Genomic DNA, 23,207 nt, shown 5'->3' on the forward strand with positions numbered 1-23,207 from the left:
TTCTGCCATGGCCCCGCCGGTGTATTTGCGGTCCCCAAAACACATTACGTGCCTGTGGCTCGGGGCTCTCGTGCAGGCTCCTCCCCTACACGGGGCTGACTTCTCCCTGCCTCTTTGCCTGCTAAGTCCCTCTGACTCTTCAAGACTCAAGTCAATGATCACCTCCTCTAGGAAGCCTGCTCTGATTCCTTACATGTCTTCTAAGCTCCTATCACTTCACGCTCATCTCTGTAAGGGCACTAACTACCTGTGCTATAGCCTCCTGGCTCCCCAGGCAGGCTCCATGCTGCTTTAGGTAAGGACTGAGTCTTTCTCATCTTTATACGTACAGTGCCTAGCACGTACCTAGCATATAATGGATGCTCAAAAATAAATTGGAACGAACGACTGAAATAAAAATAAGACACTCAGAATCATTTAAAATGCAGCATCTTAAACTAATCACATACAGAAGGTTCATTCACTGAGTGAACCTACCTTGGGTTTAACAGTGTCGTATTTATAACCTTAATTTCGTCACACATTTCTATAAATTTCTATACATGTAAAGGGTGCTGGTCCTGGGACAGGGAATAACTAACACAGATCTCAAAAGCCTGACCACGGTCTGGTCTTCCGGGCTGCTGCACATGCGGACTGTCGGAGGTATGGGATCCAGGTGTATAGCTGAGACTCTTATCTAAAGTATATTGTTATCACCTTAGGCGGAAATGAGAATGAATGGTCTCGACTCCTCCCTGTCAGGCCACGCACTGGGAGGAATCCGTCCATCACGGGGCAGAGTACTCACCAGCCTCACACAATGTTAGGCACAGACTCTCATGGGGCAGATGTACAACCCCTGCCCCACGATTAGCTGGATTGGCTGCCACCAGATCAGGGTTTGAGACCCAGCTTGAAGGCCACCCGCTACGGTCTTGCTCGATCTCTCCAGTAATCACTCCCTTTCACCTGCCTTCAATGGATATCGACTACAGAACCTATACACGTAAACATTTTAATAGATATGTTTGCTTCCCTCGATCGAAATGCTTTCGAACTTTATTTTCCACAATAAGAAATACGCTTTAATACACTGAGACGTCGTACGCACGCATGCATGTGTGCATGTGTATATAGATGCGCATAAGTGAATCCAAAACTTAACGAAAAATACGTTTACTACGTGTGCAGCTCTCTGATGCTCCCTTCTTTTCCTCTGGGAGAAGGGCACGTGCCCTCTTTTTTTCTCTGAACCTGTGGTACCTAGCACGACGCCTGACACGCAGTGACATTCGGTAAGGCTGTCACACAGCCTTTGAAGATACTGACTATCGAAAGGTCAGTACCTGACAGGGAAATGATAGCCGAATGGTTGTCTCCTGAGGCGACACGCCAAGGTGCCGTCTACACTTATGCTCTGTCCTGAAGAACAGAAACGAACGTGTGTGCAGGACCTGACCTCTGCACGATGCCTCTTACGTTTAGTCTTGGCAACCCCTTCAAGCCTCGCTATAAATTTTCATTAGATTTAGTTAGGTCTCAAGTATCGAGGCTGACAAAAGCCGGACACTGTGAATATCATGGGATATGCCACCTACCCCCTTCACGCCCAGCAGGTCGACATGCTCTTTTCCAAAGAAGGGAGATTAAAAAAAAAAAAAAAAAAAGCAGACATAGCTTGTCCTTAGCAGGAGGACACACACACACACACACGCACACACGGAGCCAGGCAACTGGTAGGTCATCTCCAGCAGAATGGTCTTTGTAGACAGATCAGAATTAGCTCTAGTCACAGGGCTACCTCTGGCATGATTGAGCCGCACCCAAAAAAACACCACATGCTGTTCTAATTATGAAGAAATCTGGAAATCATATTCGAGGCTGTGTCAGCTTTCAGAAAGATCAGCTACGAGGTGCTCAACAGTGATAACGAATTCTGAAAGATGAAAAAAGTGAAGCAGGGAATGGGGAAAGAAAATAGGAAAACTTGGCTCCTGACTCGGAGCGGCTTCCCGGGGCTAACGCTCTGGAGCCCACGACGCCAGCCGCAGCCGCACTTTCTGCCACGCGACCCCGGCCCGGGCTGCTGGGCGCAGCTGCTTCCCAGCCTCGTACCCTGCGCGGCTCCCCGCACTTTGCACTTCGGGGCTGCAGCCTGCGCTTAACGGGGTGTGTTTGCTGTTACGTAAGAGTCTGGGAATTTTAGCTCTCGTTTTACTTTTTCGTGTAGGTCAGACTTAAACGCTACCATTTCGGGTCAGCGGGGAGGCGAACCAGCGCGAGCGCAGAGCCCTGCGCGGGGCTGGCTGGTCCGCGCGGCCCGGGCTCCGGTTCCAGCGCGCGCGCCCCGAACGCGCGTCCGAGCGCGGGGAGCGCGCCCCGCGCCTCGCGGCTGCGTGTCTGCGGCTCCCCGGCTCCCCGGCACCCTGGCTCCCTCCTGCCTCACGCACGCACGTCTTACGCTCGTCTGCCTCTGTCACTCCTCCTGAATTAGTCGATCCGACATGCGGAGCCAGCATTCAGGTGAAGTCCAGGCACGAAAGGATGCTAACTGAACGCTGGCCTGTCGAGTGGCGTTGGGCTCGAGGCCACGTGGGGGACGGCGAGGCGGAGGGACAGGTCTGCCTGTCACCCGGTTTTAGCCAGCCTCCGAATTCGGCGTGAGAGGGCGACGCCACCACTCCTGTGCACCTGTCCATCATTCACGCCACAGACAGGTACGAATGCTCGCCCTGCGTCAGGTGCTAGGTGTAGGCGCCAAGGGGCAAATTCCGGAGCAAAGCGCTCCGCCCTCAAGGGACTTAGAATCCGTGAGGAGGCGGGTCGGGGGTCTAATCGCACGGTGGGGGGCAGGGGGAGCGATGGGACCTGGGAGGACAGGTGCAGGGCGCCGCGAACCCCCGCGGGAGCGAGCTGACTCTGTGCGGCACACGCCTGGAGGCGCGACGCCGCCCTTCAAAAGCGGCTGTTGGATGCTGATGAAGAATCACTTCTTTTCGAAATGTTATAATCGCGCTGTGACTTTCTATTTTCTATTTTTCTTAAGAGTCCTTATCTTTCAGAGATATACTCTTAAAGGTTTACGCTGAAAACATAGGATATCTTGGATTAGCTTCCAAACAATCTGGGGGTGGGGCCTGAGTTTTCTTCTTGAACTTGGGGGGACAGGTCCATAGGGTTCAGTATACGTTTCTCTCTTCTTCTGCCTCCCCGTGAACTACCTGTGTGCCAGAGCATCTACCCGTGTGTCCTCTTACTCAAAAATGGAGGCTGGACGTTTCCTTGTGAGGTTCTGGGTGTGGCCACATAGCAACTCCTTAGCTGGGGAGGGGAGCATGGTGCCCATCTAACTGGTTCTTTTCCTAAATGGATACTGTTTATATGACGTAGGGAGCAATATTCCAGTTCTAACGAGGCCTTCCACCACAGTTTTTCTCTCATCTTTCCGGACACGTCTAAGCTGCTTTTATTCCAAACGTAGTTATCCATCCTCACAACCTCTCTGAGACGTGCAGAGGGGGCAGTCGCTTATCTCCAGAGGGGCGAACGGCAGGTGCGGTGAGGACAGGCGAGCGGATCCGGGTCGTCGGGAAGCCGGCGGCCGGCCGGAGCGCGGCGTGGCGCGGTGGCGGGCAGAACCCGCACGTCCGTCCCATTGCGCGGTGCTGTGCACTGGCAGGACATGCCAGCGCAGCGCGTGATGCGGTAACGGATGTGTCCGTGGGGGGATGCCATCGACCTCACGCGTGCGAGCCTGCGTCGCTGAACTGCACCCAGCTCCTTCCATCGGGCGCGCCGACGCAAACCCGCTGAGTCCCAAACCGCTGCGGAGCCCCTCGGTCCCCAAAGACACATGGTGCCGGTCCTCGGGCACTTTTCACTTTTAGCTGAAGAACACGTGTGGACGGCTATGGATGCGTCACGTGGCTTCTCATCTGTTAATGTTCCCATCGAAGTGACCCAGGACGGTCCACGCCGTCTGAAAGCCACAGGCCGGCGTCCGCCTGATTTCAAGACCTCCTCCGCCCACTGGCCTGGCCTCCAGGTCATGCCCACTGCTCACCGTCCCAGCCGGTCCCCTTAATCCAGCAAGGCACGGCTGTCACCCATGGAACCCATGCTCACCCTGCCTGGTGCCTGGGCTACTAACTAGGTTTGCCTCCCCCAGGGCGAACATGATTTGCCCTCCTCTTCGAATATGATTTCCAGATTTCTTCTGGATCCCCAGATCCAGCGGGGCTCAGGCCCCACTGCACGGCAGCCTGCCGACCTTCGCCTGCCCCCCACTGCAGGCCGGAGGGCACGGCCTCCACCCCGGGGGACTCCCGTGCTTAACAGGGGTGCGTCGGATGTGTCTGAGTGTGAGTGTGTGTGCGTGTGCACCAGTCCTTTCTCCACATGAACCCACGAAGTCCCTGAGGGCAGGAAGGGACCCGCGTGGAGGTACCTGAAGCCCCTGCGTGGCCCAGGAACAGAGGTGGAGAGAGCGAGTGACTTGCACTTCGATTTCTCTTTAAGAGAAAAAGCTTCCGTTTTACCTCCCTGGGTGCTGGGTTCCACCTTCCACACCGACACGCGTAATCAAGACGTTTAAAAGAGCCCGAGTAGAAAGAATGCGGAGCCACGTTCAGGTTCACGCGGTTGTGCCTTTAGGAAGGGGCGGCCGCGGACTCCCGTCCGTGGTCCGCGTGCTGCGGGAGGTGGAGAACCGCACACACACCTGGGCCTCCTGGGCCCACTGCACGCTCCGGCTCAGCGGCCAGCACCGTGCGGGATGCGGCCCCGCTCACCTCTGCTGGAACGCCTTCTGGCCCATCTCCCTCGCCGCCCTCTTCACCTCCTCGGGAACCGCGTCCTTCTCCGCCTCGGAGACCTGGTACACTGTGTGGCCTGCGTCCAGCCGGTCAGGACCCCCTTTGCCACCCAGGCCGGCGGTGTCTCTTCCTCCTGCGACGAAGCCACGAAAAGCCAGGTGGTTACTGATTCCGAACACAAAACGAGTCAGATCACGTATGGATTAAAGGCCGTCCCGTGGAACACAGTAATCGCACTTAGCTAATAGTTAAATGTTCAAATGGCCTTCGTCTGGAAACCAAGGGTGCCCCCCCCTCCCCGCCCCCCATGTTCAGGATGCTTTTCCTTTTCTCCATCCAGCCAAATCTTATCCAGATTCGAGGCTCAGACCAAATTCATTGACACTTCATCTGACTGCCTGACAAGGACCAATATTCCTGTGCACTCTTTATTACTTTTTAAAATGTATTTTTCTTTTCTCACCAACTATATGATGGGTGGATTGTATTGTACATATCTCCGTACGTTTGCACCTGTAAGAGTGGCTTGAACATCATAGATGGTATATATTTGTTAATTAAATGAACAACACCATCCTCATGTTTTCTTATTTTTCCTCAAAGTAAGAAAGACAGCTGGGTTACAGGTGCTGTTTCATCTGTTTTGCAAATGACAGAAATGATGCACAGAGAAGTAAGGTGACTGACTTACAGCTTCGTATCGGTGGCTTAGCCAAGATCGGAAAGCAATTATTACACCGACTTTGACTTTCAGCTTTAAATAACCTACAACAGAGAGACACTGCCAGCTTCGGAACAGTTTTCTATGTGTATTATGTAATACTGCATAAACTGTTTATGCCGTAAATATGGATCAAATGCCTAGATGGCTAGGTAGGTAACATTGTAAGCAGTAGCGAGGGCTTTGGCTAACCAGAGAGGGTCTGCTTTGTCTGAATAGATTCAAATACAAATGATTTAAAAACACCACGTTGACCTCAGGAACACATATATCGGTCAGGATTTGCCCCCGGGCTACCCGTTTGCTACCCCTGCTTTATCGTGACGCATGTACTAGGACTCAGTTTCTCTTGCTCGTTCGCACGCAGTGTGGGGGCCGGGAGCCCAGGAAGGGAGGGCGGCGCAGGGCACTGCAGGACGGGCGTGCGGTCCGTGAGCCCGCCCGCCTGCGTCTGAGCCCCGAGGTCAAGGAGAGAAGTTCCTTAACTTCTCTGTGTCTCAGTCTCCTCGCCGGTAAAATGAGGACGCTGACGCCACTTCCCATGGGACTGTCACGCGGCGAAAATGCTGAGAGCGGTGTTTGGCGCAAAGTGAGAGCAGAGTGACTGCTCTGACTATTATTTTTTAGACACCTTCCCGTCACAGAGTTGAGGTCATTTCTAAGTATCGTGAAGTGGAAAATGTTAAAGCTTTTAGGCTTTCGTTAAATTATGCTACATTTTTATTTCCTCCCTTGGAGCCCGAATCGGTGTAATAAGTCAAAAGCAAGAACTCCACACGTATTGCGTCCCTTATCCAAGTCCAGGTAGGTCATTTCCTTTGGGGGAAATACCATGACAACAGCCTATTAATTATGGTGTTTTTACCCTTTGAGTCGAGCACATCTTATTTCATTCTTATTTAGAAATTCGTGGTGGAAAATTCCTTCTTGGAGGTGTGTAATTCCCGGCTCTCACTCGTGGATGGCCTCTAGGCAGAGGGGACCAGTACCTGGACAGTGACAATGGGGTCCAGAGGCAGAAAAGCTACTTAAGTGACCTGCCTCCCTTCCTGAAGAGGTTCCCCTTAGGAACGAGTGGATCATGAATCAGAGCTTACAACTTCCTAGGTGCCGAGATGACATCATTTTTCGAGGAAAGGACCCGCAGCTGTTTGGAGGCTGGTGTGAATGATGGTCAGCATGAGTCACACGGTCCCTCGGGGTGGGGTGGGCATGAGGACAACTCTTCACGGCCTCCACTTCCGAGAGTCTTAAATTTGCACTAATTAAATGAAAATGCTTGCTGGGGGTTCTAAACATCAAGGCATCTTCTTGAAGCAAACAGTGGGCATCCTAGATTAGTTCAGGGGTAGGTGGAGAACAGGCAAGGAGGGGCTTTGATAAAGCCAAAGGACTCAAATGGCTTGTTGGGCCAGAGCCAAGTTTAGTACAGAGAATTCTGAGGGGAAAAAAAATGATCGAGAGAAAAAAAAGAGTCTGAAATAAAGGAGTCTTGAAAATTGAAATATAAGGACTGCGGGAAGCAAAGGCCGGATTTTCATTCTGGACAGACATGTGCGGCAGCAGATTCATGGTGGACGGCGAGCCAGACCCTCCGCTGCACTGCGGGCCGCCGCTGGGAGGCCCACGTCTGGCCGGCTCGTCTCACAGTGCGCTCCGTGTGGATTCGGTCTTGCTGGTTGGATGCTGGTTTCTAGATCAAAGGACATTTCTAAAAATACCCTTTCTTTAGAGCTGAAGCTTGATGAATAAACAGGGTAGGCAAGCAGTCTGCAGGCCTCCTGGACAGCGCATTGTCTCAGCACAGAAACCATTTCCTCCCCAGGAGGTCAAGGCCAAAGACACACAGACCATCCCTAAGGAGCGGGTAAAGTACGGAGCCCGGGCCAGGGCACTCCTCACGGTCGAGATAAGATCAGACAGTGCACATGGCCTGGCCCGGCTCCGGCGGCCAGCGGCGGTGTCTGTGCGGCGGAGACCGAAGTCGCGGGAAGGCAGCCAAGAGGAAGGAACGGCCCCCGCCACCGGCTCCGACGGCGACCTACCCTCTATCGCAGGCCCTGCACCCTCAGCCCTGCATCCTCAGCGCACTCACTTCTGAGATGGGGAAGACGAGGACCATTTCTTCTCAAAGTCAGTCAGTCAAGAAAGAATTTTCTATAGCTTCCTGCCATGAGCCCAAGGGCACGGAATTTGAAAGAAGGGATCAACACTTTTAATGACTGCATTCTTCTCGCCAGCCAGGTCTTGTGCTCCTGTGCTCGATGATCGTAATCTCATTTAATTCCTCCAAAACCCGTGAGACACTTGCTATTAGCCCCCCCCCCACACACACACACTGATGAAGCGACTCTGCCAGCATCCGCGTGGCCTTGGGTGGCACAGTCCGTGGGATTCCAGAGGCCGGCGTCTTCCCCTGTCCTGACATTGATCTGGGGCAGAGGGTAAGGGCACAGAGCCCCTGACTAATGGTGGAGGCAGGAGAGGCGTGCTGGTCCCCAAGCCCCTCAGGGCTGCTGTGCAGCCTCCACGGGCTTGCGACGGCTCGGGACGCCTGGCCGGGGGGGATGGCAGTGCTACCAACCTGTGCCGCCAGCCCAAGTGTTGCCGCCCACGTGGGGCGCGTTGTCTGGGTCCTCCTTCCCGTGTTTGGGGGAACTCACGTCTTCACCGCTGTCTCTGTTGATTGTTATCTAGAAACGAAGAATTGAGACACGGTCACTATTCCATGACCAACCCCGGAAGCTGCAGGACAGAAAGAAGGCTTTTCCCCTCGGCCCTTCAGGCATCTGATCGCCTCAGGCCACAGGACGCAAGAGACACATTTCATCGGATTTAACATCCATTTAGCTGGGAAGAAGACACATTCAATTAAAAAAAGAATTCTTTATAAAAAAAAAAACCAAAAAACAGAAGAGGAGCTGGACTGGGTCACAGACATGCCGCAAGCATTTATACGAGGCGCGGGACCCACCAGAAGCAGGGAGGGCGGGTCTCACCAGAATGGCACCTTGTCATTGGTTTAAACACACCACTGCCCAGCTGGTCCAGCTGAGTCGCACGCGGCAGATACACGCCGACCTACAACCTTTCAAAACAATCCCACTCTCTGACAGACGTCGTTTTATATAAAATACATGGAGGAGAAAAAAAAAGGTGTCTGTCGTGCTTAGGTGATACAACGTTATAAACACAGACACTAAAAACTGTTTATCTGTTTTCTGGACCCGCTCTAATGTTAGTATGGTATTTCACGGCTTTCCTAATTCATCCTTATTTTAAAACTGGATCGACCATTTCTGCAGTTCGAACAAGAAGCCGCACTTCAGCCTTCCTCTGGGAGGGCCTGAGGCTCATGGGTCCCCAATGTCATTCAGCACAGATTCACCGAAAGGACTGACCGACACACGGGGAATCCCGCCCCAGGGAGCAGTTTCGTGTCTATTATTCCACAATACACAGAACCCGAAGCAGTCACATTTCATGTAGCCTATTAGCCTGCTGCCAAAGGTAATGATGTTCGGGGTAGACGGTAGCAAACATTCACTTATTTGTTCAAATAAGACAGAATAATGTGCTGGCGGGACGTAGAGCGAGGTACCACGGGGCCAGGACAGCCACGGCCCTCAGACCACTCACAGCGGGCAGGGGGCTCGTCCTCGGAGCTGCACATGCTGCCAGCTCAGCCGTCAGTCATGCTAGAGCAATCTGGATGTCAGGATCGATGAAGGTGCGTAGCGGCTAGCTTAAGGTCTTTGCAAATAAACGGGCTGTTAAGAATGCATTCCACATGACTTTCATTGTCTTACGTCCCGACCAGTTCGTCTCAAATGTTATGACATTGCAGAGACATTTTAATTAACTGGACCTTTCTGCCAATAGCTTTGGCAGCATTAAAAGAATTTTTGTCATCACTTCAGAATACTTTAAGAAAATTCAGGAGCCAGGACATGACAGTCGATACGAATTCCACACACATAATCATGCTCTAAAAATGGGTGAACATAACTTTCTTTTTTTTTTTTTTTTTAAAAAAAATTAAACTATGTAGAATAGCTAGTAACATTTAGAGAACAAATGAATATTTAAAATACTTTCCCCCAAACTCGCCACGACTTCCCAACTTCTCCAGAGGTACGCAGTAAATTAAAACGTGGATACTGACGACAAGAATCCTAGGCCAGCACTAGCCAATAAGGTCTTCTGTGTCCACAGTGCTGTTTACACAGGTGGTATCTAATACGGTGGCCGTTAGCCCAACGTGGCTATTGAGTTCTCGAGGACCTGAATTTTACATTTTAAATTTATTTAATTAAGAAAAATTTAAATTTAAATAGCCACAGGTGGCTAGTGACTATCTCACGGGACAGAACTGCAGAAGGACAAGCTTCTCAGCCCTGGGAGACACTGTCTGCAGCTCCCTGTGCACGCGATAGGTGTTGTCCACGGGAAACGAGGAAAACGAGAAACAATTCAAAAGCGGGCTGGGGTTTTACTGTTGCTAATTTAAGAAATCTACACAAAAGTTATGCCTACAGTCTAACTCCTTTTTTAAAGCAAATATAATGGAGCTTACATTCGTTACAAGGAGATGAGCTTATTTTGTATACATTTATAATAATAAATCATGTTTCAATAGTGCATTTATCACGATAATGCCGTCACTGCGTGAAACAGTTCTGAGTTGCTTCTGAAAGGATTTGCAGAGTCCGGGGCAAATTCTTTTTTAATATTTTTAATGGTGGCAATCATGTGTTCTGTAAAAAATTGATTTGATATTTTAATAAACAGCCAAAAGACACTTGGGAGTTTATTTCTGGTATAAACTATTTGCTAATTTGCTATGCACATACACTATTTGGCAAGTCAATCAACTTCTCTGGGCCTCAGCAGAAACTAAAGGGGTTGAACGCAATGATTTCTACTGTTTCACCTAGTGCTGACATGCTCTAATTTAATGATGCTAAATAAAATGATCGAGCTTGGGTTTTAGTCAAAACCAGGTACAAGTTTTTTGAGACTGGTTTGCTTATAATTAGTGACTGTTCTACGGGCCAACTGTATAAGAAAAAGTTCCAAAAAATGGTCTGAGCAGTGACAAAATTATTGGGATAACTGTTCTGCATACCGTTCCTGAGAGAGAGAGAGAGAGAGAGAGAGAGAGAGAGAGAGAGAGAGAGAGAGAGAGAGCGTGTGTGTGTGTGTGTGTGTGTTCAGGTACTTTGTTTCAAAAATAAAGCAAAAAACTCCAGAAGAGGTATAGAAAACAAATTTCTATGTGTCCCGTAACTTTACTTTACTTTCGTCAAAAATTCGTTACCTCCTTTAGACATTTTACACAATCCAGCAATTCTGCTGTGAGAATAGCTTGGTAAGTACTGAAAATGATGGCCCAAGGCAAAAGGAAAAGCCTCTCACCTTCCTCCTCCCCCCGCGCCCCCAGCTACCTCCGAAATCGTGCTCCTGAAGTCGTAAAGACACCTATAATGAGCCGCCAGGGAGGGAGAAAATGGGCTATGAAATTTCTGGGCAGAAAGGACTGGCCTGTCGGTTGTCACCTGTGTGTCTTGCCAGGCCATGTGCCGGGAAGTCATTGCTCACTCTGCCAGGAGCGCAGCTCCACCCCCACCCCAACGGGAGTCTAGAGACGTTTCAACATCGGCGAATTCTTGACAGAAACAATCATCGGCCCATTTATTCCAGAGAAACACAGATATAAAATTCCAGGGATACTTAAAAGCAAGGGACATGGGGTGATTATGTAACTCTGTGTCCTTTTATGAATGCCACTATACTCACAGGAATACACTGCTCTAGGTGGGCGGAAGGACCCCATCTGTCAAGGGGTTCGAAAGCCATTTTAGGGCATCTCTTACATGAGCTGACAACAATGCATAAAAGATACAAGGCAGGAAGTCCAGGCCGGTCTGGCCCAGGACAGGAAGTGGCACAGATACTAGGGAAGGCCTGTCATTTGAGGGAGCTTGTTTCCTGGGGGCAGCATGTGCTGCGGAACCACTGGTCACTCAGAAAGGTGATGAACAGCCGAGGTCTCTGCAGAAGCCATGCAGAACGTGGACCGCTCCTCCTCTGAGCGCTCGTTTCATCCAGAAAGAGCTCCAGGAAGTCATTCCAAGTTCTGAAGTAGACACACTGTTTTCACTTAACGGATCAAGATTTTCCCCAAACCACAAAACACTGTGGACCCTCACAACTTTTGATGCAAACGGATGCATATGCTAAGAGCTTGGATGTGTTTCTCACAGTTGACACAATCTACTTCCTTCCCTTTCAGGTGACTGTGCCTAGGAATTGTTATCCTTTTTTTCCATGTGAATTAAAATGGAAAGGACATGGATCTTGTAAATTATAACTCATAAAAATGTTCCAGAGTAAAATGTTCCAGAGTAAAGCAACCCAAAGCCAGAGCAGGGAAGGGACATGACTCATTAAAGCTCTATAATTCTGGGCAAGGCCTATATATTTTAGGCTCCTCCTCAAGCTCGTATTTTTTAAAAACCACCAGTAAAACGGTATAAATAGCCAGAATATAATCCTGGAGGGAACATTAGCCCTCGGAGGTGTGGGGACAACGCAGCTGAGTCCCTTTTTCCAGCAGAGACCAGGAGTGGCACGGCAGCCCTTCCTCCTCGCCTCCCATGTCCACTCCCTTTCTTCTTGTAAGCAGAAGTCAGACGAACCGCCGTCGGCTGGAGTTACGCACATTCGCCTTTGCCAGTGATTGGTCTAGGGGAAGGCGTGTGACCAGAGATGCCGGAGAAAGTCTGTGAGGAGGTTTCTGGGACGGGCTTCCCCCCGAGGTCAAAGAGCTCGCTCACGGCCCTGGAGGCACCCGCCTCCCTCCCCTCCGACACGCACGCACCCGCCGCCTGCGGACGAGGATGCGGTGCGCAGCGCTGGAGCCCCCACCTGGAGGCTGTGCGGCCAGAGCAGGTGGCAGAGGGAAGGATGGAGGAGCCCGTGTGTCCGACCGCATTGCCGAGGTGCAGCGCCAGCCCTGGAGCCGCGTACCTCTGACCTTCTACCTACGTAAATCATCAACGTGCCAGGAGCTGAAGCTAGTGGGTTGGGTTTTCTGCTCCTCGGAGTCGACTGCAGGAAAACGGACCGATTCGTGTGTTACAGGACGAATGAGAGGGGCAGGCCAAAGCGACGACCTCCATCTTCTGGCAGATGTCCTACTTCTAAGGAGAAGATGTGCTTGAAATGTTCTGATATCAAAAATTGCCATAAAAATGTCGATAGAAATCCTACTTATTGCAGTCGCCTACAGTTTTCCTGATTGGTTAGCAGGCGGTTGAATTCATTCATTCTTTCGTGCTCTCATTCAATCATCTCTGTGTGTGTTTACGGTTCATTTTCTACTCAGTGGGATACAGAGATACACGAAAGAGGGTCTTTGCTTCCAGGAGGATGTTGATAAAGAGGAACAAACTCACAGCACAGGATTCTACAGGCGGTAATAAGGCGCTGAACACATCTGCCTAAAACACATTATCGTTTGAGGTTATTATGACTCACAAGTTAGAAATTTCTTTCATTGATACAATGAAAGTCACGTTAATATGTCTCCAGGAATGATGGTCTTTCACAATGAAGAAATCTGGTTAAAAAAAATATCTGCGCCTCACCTACTTTCCATAAGTAGCATGCAGCGTCTACTGTGATAATGCATGACCGAAATAGCTTTGCCCATAGGTAGCTTTTATGTGTTTCGATTTCAATCTCTGGCAAAGTCATCAAGTATGCAATTTATCTTCAATTCTTCCCTGGCTGGTGGCAACCTTTGTTTTTAAAAACGCAACGAACTCCTGCCGTCTTTAACCCTTCCTCACTCTTGAAAAGCAGGAAAGGATCAGACTTTTTGTCATCAGTATTAAAAATTACACTGTAGCTGATCTTCGTTCATACTAATTAACCCCAAAGGGCCTTCGCATTGTAAGCGCCTTTATCATTGATCGAGAAACGGAGTTATTTCCTTTGTCTGAATGTCCAGGAATCAGCAAGCAGACGGAGGCGGCAGGTGGGGCGGGAGGTGGGGCAGCGGCAGGTTCCAGGCAAACACTTGTTAGGGCGACTGTGACGCTCCAGGTGAGAAGCAGGACGGTCCACGGTCGGTGCTGCAGCAGCTCCTGCTGATGGGGCGGATGGAGCCTTCTTCACGGAAAGGGTACCCATCCTTTCTTACGGCTTCTTCAAGGCCACCTGTGGCCCCACCCTCCCGACTTTGGGCCGGACCCCTCTGCCCACCTCCCCAAACTCAACCCAACTGTCTCACCCTCCTCCTTTTTGCTGGAACACTCCTAGAGACTGATGCATATATATATATATTTTTTGGGCACAAGTGATGTGCATGGTAAATATTTTCAAATATTTGAAACTGTGGCCTTCTTCTCGTCTGCGGGACGTGACGGTCTGGAATACGCCCCCACACGCATCCTGTGTCACGTCTCCTTCTGAGTTTATAGTTTCCGACAAAGAACTTTCTCATTGGAATCACTCTTTTCGCGAAGTCCAACACAATATAACAAAAATAGTCCGATGGAAATGAACAGACTTTATAGGTTTCCCAGACTCGGGCTACAAGGAGGGTAAAAAATCAATTTGTGACTGTTTCCCTTTACCTCTTATTATCTGGCAGTAGTAGCTGGCATGGGGTTGTACACACATCCTTGAGCGTACTAGGTGCTTAATGCACATGTATTAAACCCATGTGCAGGAGGCTGTTGGCGGGCAGCATACTGAGAGTTTACTCTTCTGCATACAGTCTCCACAATAAGCTGTCGGCTCGGTGTCCTCTGGGACTCTTCCTGGCTCTGCCTGCCAGCCCTTAACCGGCAAACAGCATAGCGGGCCCAGCCCCTGGCCAGCAGACAGCCATTTCACAGAGGAAGACCCATGTGGCCCTCTTGGCTTTGGGTTGTTCTTACATCCTGATCCTGCACCCCACTCTGTGTGACCCTGATCCCCACCAGGGCCTCAGCGCAGTTTCTGCCGGACCCCTTGCTGGGTGACTCCCTGCCACAGCCATCGAGTCTGTGGTAGTGGCCTCTGTCTCGTCCTTTGGCCCAGACAGAGCTGTTTGAATGGCCGTCCAAAATAAAACTATGAGGTTGCAGAATCCACCCAAAGCAATCTCTTACTTTACTTAGAGCACGTTATTTTTTCAACTCTTTATTCTATCGAAATTCAAATAGGAACAAAAAGATAAAGAAGACTTCTGAGAAGTCTGAGAATAGGGCAGGTAGGTGACAGAATCGAGAGGCAGTCGCATGGGTTGAGATGCTGTAATAACCAACGATCTTTAAGGGAAACCGAATGTTGCTCCCATTGTGAGTGGGCGTCAAAAACCCATGTCACAAAACCACAAATAACTGGCATGGCCACGGTTTGCTGGCATCGCTTCACGCCGGCTCGTTCAGCGCGCTAAACATTCTCAAGCGACAGCGAATTCAGAGGCAGTGAGGGTGGGGCCAACAGTCAGGTCTCTACATATTTCCCCTCCTTCTGTTTTAAAGACCCTTCACAAGATTAAGGTTCAACACTGCAGGGAACGAGGCGGGCCATCAGAGCTCCGCCTTCGCAGTGCAGGAGAGGCACAGACTCTGAAGTGCCCCGGGGCCTGGGGGCGGAACTGGCAGGAGGGGTTGGCAGGTGGGCCCTCCTCCGCGGCCTCCCAGGGCTCGCGCTGTCTTCCACTGTGTTATCCTAATTCTTCAGGACACTTGTGTCACTGTGCCCCAGTTCCTAACACAGTGCAGCATTCTGGTTGTGCAGCCATGCGAGGCAGCTTAGTGGAATCCTGGTTTTAAGAAACGCACTTTGTGCCCCACGTTGACTTCTAATGACATGTTTTAACGTCATTTTTAGAGATGAGTGATGTAGATAGGGAGTGAGGTTAGGCATCGGTGAGGCAGATTTTAAATGGAGGAAAATGCCGGAGAGGAATCAAGTAACATTGAGAGGAAGGGGGTAGACAGCAGAGAGAGGAACGGGCGGACGGCCGACCCCTGGATTTCAGCCCAGTGTGGCCCCTCACTCGCTGTGTGACACTGAGCAAGCCCTCTAACCTCTCTGGGCTTCGGTTTTCTCATTTTCGAAATGAAAACCCAGACTAAATTCTTTCTGGCCCTAAGTTCTCTATTTGGGTCCTTATCTATATTTATTTCCGTTCTAGTTGATAAGAAATATGAACTCTTATGAGGGATCAATTTGAGTAAAGTGGAAGTTTAGTGTAAAGAATATTTTGATAAATACTGTAAAAGTCTGGTTTTTCTTCAAATTGGTTCACTAAGAATTCAAAATTTAAAAAAAAATAATTTTTTTGAAAGGCAGCTTGATGTCTTGGAAAAACCATTTTACCAGGAATTAGAAGACTAGCTTTTGATCCTGGCATTAACTGGCGAAATGGTTCTGGCCAAAATTACTTATCTTCTCTTAGCTTTTTCCACCCAGAAAATGAGAGGGATAATTGCCAGAAATGTAAATCCAGTATACTACATGCTTCCTCCGGATGATAACGTTTTACGTGGATATAATAATACGAAACCCGAGCACTGGCCTAACCCAAATTCCAGGACAAGTTTACTGAGGGAAAGTGTGTATCATACAGCAGGGAAAAGGAAGTGAAAGAGAGCCAAACTCTCGACTTCCGTGGTCGAAGTCGAAAGATAATGCTTAAAAATGGAAAAATCAAGAAACACAAGGATGCCTTCAGAGATACGGGGGCGACACATAAACTGGCAAGAGGAGTTGGAGGTGTTTTGCCTCTGAGCTATTGTTCATAATCAGCCTTATAAATTTAATGTTTAAAACTAGGGACACTTATGACTCAGAAGCAGCTTCAGGGGTTCCCTTCCGTCCTCTCCTGCCACGTGGCCTACCGGCGCCAGGTACGAGCCGGGCCCTCTGCCTGAAGCCAAGGACACACAGCCGTGCGAGGCCCGCGTGCGCGCCTCACCAGGGAGGTTTCGGGCAGGCGCGGAGGTGGCTCCGCTTCATTAACGGTGGCTGCGCGCCGGGGGCGGGCACAGCGTGTTAGTGGAACACGCTGGAAGGGATCCTAAGGCCAGGGTCGAGATGAGGGTCAGGAAAAGCTCCCCGGAAGAGGTAACGGCCAAGAAGAGTCTGGAAGGAAGAGTAAGAGTTGGACAGAACAGGAGGCTGGAGGTTTCAGGCGGAAGGAGCAGCGGCCCCGCGAACCGAGGACGAGGAGGTTAAGCGGCAGTTTTCACAGGGAGCACGTTGCCCGCTGTGTCCACGCAGCGCTGACCGCGGCACCCAGGGGGCTCCAGCTGCGCCCACGGCGCCCCACCTGCGACCAGGATGCTCTAGCTGCGCCCAGGACGCCCCGCCTACGCGCACGGTGCCCCAGCTGCGCCCACGGCACTCCAGCTGTGTCCAGGACGCTCCACCTGCGACCAGGACGCCCCGCCTACGTGCACAGTGCCCCACCTGCGCCCACGGCGCTCCAGCTGTGCCCAGGACGTTCCAGCTGCACCCACGGCGTCCCACCTGCGCCCAGGACGCCCCACCTACGCGCACAGTACTCCACCGCACCCACGGCGCTCCAGCTGCCCCCAGGACGCCCCACCTGCGCCCAGGACGCCCCAGCTGCGCCCAGGACGCTCCAGCTGCACCCACGGCGTCCCACCTGCGCCCAGGACGCCCCAGCTGCGCAGCGCGTACTCGCTGAAGTGTGACGGCCAGGTGCCTCACCTCTAACCCCACCCATTCTGCCAATCCCAAGGAGAATAAACAGATCAGCGCGCCCACAGGTGAACGTGGAAACCCCAATAACCCAAGAAGACGTCAGGGCCCATCACTCCTACACTGCCCGTCCCCCACCGAGGACCGGGGAAAGGCATTTATTACTGCGCTGCGGTACTGATTCACCGGTGACTGGCACGTGCACTTAAATGAACAAAGAGAAAAACAACGACCTAACTCAGTCTTCGAGTATAAACACTTAGAGTTTTTGTTACGTGAAATGCCTCCTTCCTGCCTCCTCCTTCCCACGATCACGCCAGCCTGCCATAGTGCACACTGCGCTTCTAAGGAGAGTCTCGGTTCCCAAATATCATCGATTTAAATGTAAGGTAACTGCACCAATCCCAGGAATGCAAAGAAGCCGCGTGGCGCAAGCCGGCAGCCTGGACGCTGGGCGCCCCAAGCTCCAGTTCTAGCTCTGCTGCTCACGAGCGATGCAACGGCGGGCAAGAGTCAGACTCTCAGGACGCCGTTTTTCTCATCTCGTCCATCTCGTAAACGCGCACGCCCTCGCAACTGTGGTTGAGTTTCAGGTGAGACACGAAGCAGCCGTGTGACTAGGAAAAGGACTGAATTTCTTTGGCCTCCAGCTCCTGTGTCTGCGGGATGAAGGGGCCGCACTCGGGCACGCGTCCATATGTCACAAACAGCCTGAAGCTTGCTCACGGCAATGTGAAGATGCTTTGGAAAAAAATACAAAGTACCATCCAAACGTGTGATGTGGCAGAGACATTACTATTATTAAATGACACAGAACTCAAACTAACCTTTTTACTATGCACCTTTATAAATTTCGACCGTTTCTCTGTTTCGTTTGTTAGTGTACCGGTACCGAAACCACCTGAAGTCATGGAGGGGAATGAAATGGTCCGAAAAGCCCATTTACAGTGAAGAGGGTAGTGGCCCCGGAGAGGAACAAATCAGCCAAAGAGACCGAGACAGGCCGAAGAGGGAGGCGGAGGAAAGCCGGGGGGCCGTGCGTGAGCAGCACGAAGCCGAGGGGAGACTGGATTCCCGTCGGGAGAGAGCGCGCGGCAGGCCACGCCAGTGATGGCCACGTGAGACGGCGGCGGCGGCGGCGGCCGTGGACTGTGGCGACGTGGGGGTCTGGGGACCGAAGTCATGACGGAGCAACAGGTGAGTGGCCGGAGGCCCGGGAGGGAGCCGGTGCGAGCAGGGAATTCTCTTGAGAGGCTTTGCTGTGAAAGGGATGACAGTCACATGAACGAGAGCTCGAGCAGTAACCGCTGAGGCCTGCGGGGTCTAGAGAAACACTCGCGCGTGTTTAAATACCGATGGGCAAGATCCGGAAGGGAGCGAGAATGGTGACACCTGAGAGAAAGGAGCCGGGCTAGAGAAAAGGGCCCGAGAAGGTGGGCAGGCGACGGGCCTGGGATGGGAGACGCACGTCGGCCCGCGGGAGGCGGGAGGAGCTGCGTTCTGGTCGCTTCTACTTCCTTCGGGAAGCAGGGACTGGAAGACTGTCCGGTATATTGGGGGCGCAGCTTGCCGCCTGAAGAAAGTAGGGACAGTGTGAAAGTCGTTATGTGGATTAGGCTGAAAGAACTTTCTCTCATAGCAATAGTATTTTAAAATTTCCAAATACGCTCTTCAAATGGAGAATCTGTGAAGTATAACCAGCTGTTTGGAGATGATTCCGTATTAGATACATATGCTGGTTGTAAAAAAAAAAAGAGATGAGGAGGCGAGACTAACAAAGTCTAAAGCTATCCTCCGGATGAACCGCCACTGCCTGGACCGGAGGAGAGCCAGCCCGCAAAGGCGACCTTCGGGAAGTTGTTCCCGAATTTCCCAAACAAAAGACGCTTTCGTTGCTCTAGGCTCTCGCCGTCCTCTACCCTACTCCATACTGGCCTTCGGGTCACAAGAGTCTCGTCTTACTCATCTGCTAACCTCTCGGCACTTTAAAGCTAACAGCCCTGAGCCCACGGCTGAAATTGCCGTGTACCTCTCAAAAAATGTCTGCCACCTTTGAAAGATTTCTATAAATCAAAGAAGAAATATCTGATTTATACAAACTGGCCTTGTACGCAGTGAGGTAGATAGATCTCCTGGCACGAGGTGAGGTGCCTTTGTAAGAACAAAGGATTTCCAGAAATGGCAACATACCAACGAGCAGGGGTCCCTGGAGGCGCCCTGCTCTCTACGTGGACCCAACTCCGCTTTATTTTACAATTTCAAGAGAGCCCGATGCAGCTCAACAAAGAAAATTCAAGGAAATGGAACAACCCCCTCCCACCCCTCACTCCTATTCTTCTCAGGCACAAAAGATAGATAATTATCTAAAGTATTTCTCAATATGGGCAAAATGGAAAAGTGACCTTTGTGTCCGTGACAGAGTCTGCTCACGTCAGTATTTTTTGCAGAAGCAAAGCGACGTCCAGGCTTAGGAAGTGCTCACAGGAGCCAGCTTCTGCCCTCCCTCCTGCTACATGAACCTCAAATAAAGAGAAAGAGTTTAACAGGCAGCCAGACCTGAATAGCTCAGAGGTACCCCTGGGGAGTGATAAAGTTCTCCTGCTGGCAGACTTACATAAACATAGATGCAATGACTTTTTTGATTTTTTTTTTTTAAAGGACATGCACTCCCTTTTGCTCAATAAAACTGAATGCTTTAAACCTGAAAGATGGCTGGACTGAGAGAGAAATAAATCAGTCTGGCAAGAAAAAGTAATCATTCAAAGTGCTGGTAGATTAACTGAAACAAACAGGAGATCAAATTCAGTGATTTAAAAATCCTCTGCTTGCTAGTTAAAAATCTCTATTTTTTTTTTAATTAAAAAAAGTCTACTTTCTAGGCCTATTTTAAGACACACCAGATGAGCTTTATCTAGTAATCTGTCTACTTAATACTAAAATGAAGCTTCTGTCCAATCTCTGACTTTTTCATAATTGACAAGTAGAATACATTTCAAAGTCTGAAGCTTCTTACAGATTTATGTATCGTTTGAAGGCAATTATTATCAGATAATAATGAGTCAATCCAGTTGGCCATTCTGCTGATGAGGAAAACTTAGATTAGTTTTGGCAAGTGCTATTTCCTTATTGGAGGAAAGTAGCCAAACAACTGCTTTATTTTTATTTAAAGAGAAAAATCACAAAATCAAAAAGGACAAGGCAAACAAAAACAAGATGAAGGAACGAGAAAGGAAAAAGAAGTCTGAGGTCTCTGGTCCAGCCCTGAGCTCTGAGGGCCACCGGGTTATCAACACCTTGCGTATACAAAACAGCTCACTTTCTAAAGAACAGTCCTTATGTTCTTCCAAGACATATATGTATATTTAAAAAAATCTTCAAGCACCTGCTTGAACGAGACATAAGGAGACAGAGGACTAGCAGGGGAGCTTGGCTGTTGTTGGCAGGCAAGAAACGAATTCAGAGGTTAGGGGCATTTTCTGGGGGAAAGAGAGTGCTAGTGAACACTGAGAGTATGAATAGCAGTCTTTTTAGGAAAACCTACCCTTAACTGTTAATAAAGCAAATCAAATTAAAATTAAGGTGCCAGTTCTATGAGGAATACTTAGTTTTCAAAGCATTTAGAAGACCACTGGGTTAAAAAAACAACTACAATGCTAGTCAGAGTCAGGTGGATCATTTCATTTTGTACTCTCTTCAGAAATTTAATGTTCCAGGGACCTGCTTAGGGTCCTGCATGGCAGGCCCAGTTCACGTGGAGTGGTCCGTCTCCGTGCGTGTACGGGCTCAGTGTTTCGGGAAGTTATTCTGATGTCTGTGTACTGGTGAGAGGCTGGTACTGCTGTGGTGCTATGAGTTTTAAGATGACTGTTACTTTCTTCTTATTTATTAAAAGGAAGACATTTCCATCAACCTTGGGAGACTCCGACCAAGGGAAGGTCTCCCCGGCAACTGCTGGATCCTAGGTAGCGAGGCCAGCCATGGCAATCTGTGTTCATCCAGTGTGGTGTTGCAGAAGGCATCACAGGTTTATCATGAGAAGAAGACTTTTATTAAAAAACACCAAGCGGGAGGAGTTGGAAAACCTTTTCTTGGTATGCACGTGTTTTATACAGTCCTATATTCTGGATTTATGTTCCCCGAACACTAGAGGGATCCTAAAACCACATTCTAAATAAAATAAAACGAATGAAAAGAAAATGACAGTCGCCAGCTGATTATATGTCCTGCTGTGCTGGGACGGTCTCGGTCGTGCCTGGCGTTCCAGAGTCATTATTCACAGCCCCCCACTTCAGTCTCCCGAGCCCCTCGGAGGAGTCTGTTATTCCATTTGGGTCTTGAATTAAACTGTTTCTTGGCAGCGGTTGCCAAGGGTGATACTGGATTATATGCCTCTCACCACTGGACAGAAGGATGCATACAGGTTGGTCTATATTTGTCTATAAAGACAAGTTTATTCTAAGCCTCTATTAACAGCAGTTTTTTGACTGCAGGCTTTTTGAACTTTTCACATAAAAAATTAAAATTTTTAAAGTTTTGTCTTCAGAATTCACAGATGAACTTCCTGGTATCTATCTCGTACAGTGGCTCTATGAAGCGTTAGAGCACAGTGACTTCAGCTCTTCGAGGTCCTTGTGTCGGCCTGGCGTGGGCCGACACTTACCATCTGGGTAAGGTACCTCACCTGTGAAATGAGGATCGTCATGGTACCTATGTCTTAGGGTCGCTGTGGGGATTGAAAAGGCTGAAGATACGTGATCGCTTAAAATAGGGCCAGGCATGCTAAGTGCTGTGTTGTTAGCCATTAGTTCGGTTGTTTTATATTCTGAGAGTGCTTAGTACAAAATGTTTGTTTTTCAGTAGAGATATGGCAACTATCTATCATGTTACTAGCAACACTGGAATAAAGTAACAGGATTTTCATCAAGAACATTTATCTGAAAGTTGGGTCGAGTAAGGATTTCACATGGTGTCCGGTTCTTAGACTAACCCTCGTGATCTGCTGGTCATCCATGACCTCACTCAGGAAGTTCAATGTTGCTGCAAATATTTCAAATGCCGACTGATGTTTCTCAGCGCGGTGAGGGCGGCAGACCCCGCTTCCGGCTCTGGCCGCGGGGATGAGAACGTGAAAGCCTCCGAGCTCCTGAGAACATGTTTGCCCTCAGCTGCAGAAGGTGCGGCATGACAGAGATGTCAAACATTCCCAGCCGCTGGGCTGCGCCGAGCAAGACTCGAGAGAGGAATGGATGCTTTAAAAAACAGAGTCTAAAACATGCTAACATGCCCAGGAAAAGGAGGCTCTTTGCCTAGAAATTCCAGGCTTTCCAAGTCAGGATTCGCACTGCAATCGTTCACTCGTTAAAATTAAAACAAATTTTTATTTTTTAAAAAAGATAACATCAAATGTTATCTTTTCTGAGTGCATCTGGAAGAAGAAAGGCATTTCCAAGAATGCGAAGAAAAGGATGTGTACTAGCTCCCCTCTTGGCTGAAGCTTCTTACAGACTTTTTTTCTGATTTATATTTTTCTGAGTTGAAAAATAAAACCCAATCTGGCTGCTGAGAATTCATTCATTCATTCATTCATTCGCTCATTCATTCATTCATTCATTCAGTGAATACTGTGTGACTCTGCCAGGCATTAGAAAGATAACGTGACTATATATTCACGGTTCTTGCCCTCGTGCTGTTTACAGTCTAGACTCTTTGAATAGATTATTTCTGACATTCGCAATTCTTCCTATTAGTCACTGTTATTTCTATTTTGCGGGCCAGGAACCTGAGCTTCGGAAAAGTTAAGCAGCTCAGGGTCACACAGCTACTATTATCTGTCAAGGCTGGGATTCAAATCCCCCAGTCCAGCTCATTCCAAAAGCCAGGTTCATGAGATTCTTTTTACCATATTACACTGGCTTTAAATAATAAATGTGTTATTGAAAGTTACAGAATTCAATGTTTTC

General features: G+C 49.6%; 1 protein-coding gene across 1 annotated transcript in view; it reads right to left on the reverse strand.

The window, feature by feature from the left end:
* Window positions 1-23,207, reverse strand: part of VWA8 (von Willebrand factor A domain containing 8) — a 236,391-nt gene that overhangs the window by 25,826 nt on the left and 187,358 nt on the right. Inside the window, exons 38-39 of the mRNA XM_016158150.2 lie at window positions 8,102-8,210; window positions 4,773-4,929 (exon numbers count right to left, since the gene is read on the reverse strand). Coding sequence (XP_016013636.2) covers window positions 4,773-4,929; window positions 8,102-8,210 — 266 coding nt within the window. The remainder of the gene's footprint in view (window positions 1-4,772; window positions 4,930-8,101; window positions 8,211-23,207) is intronic.

Source organism: Rousettus aegyptiacus, unplaced genomic scaffold (assembly GCF_014176215.1).
Source record: "Rousettus aegyptiacus isolate mRouAeg1 unplaced genomic scaffold, mRouAeg1.p scaffold_m13_p_11, whole genome shotgun sequence".
Lineage (NCBI taxonomy): Eukaryota > Metazoa > Chordata > Mammalia > Chiroptera > Pteropodidae > Rousettus > Rousettus aegyptiacus.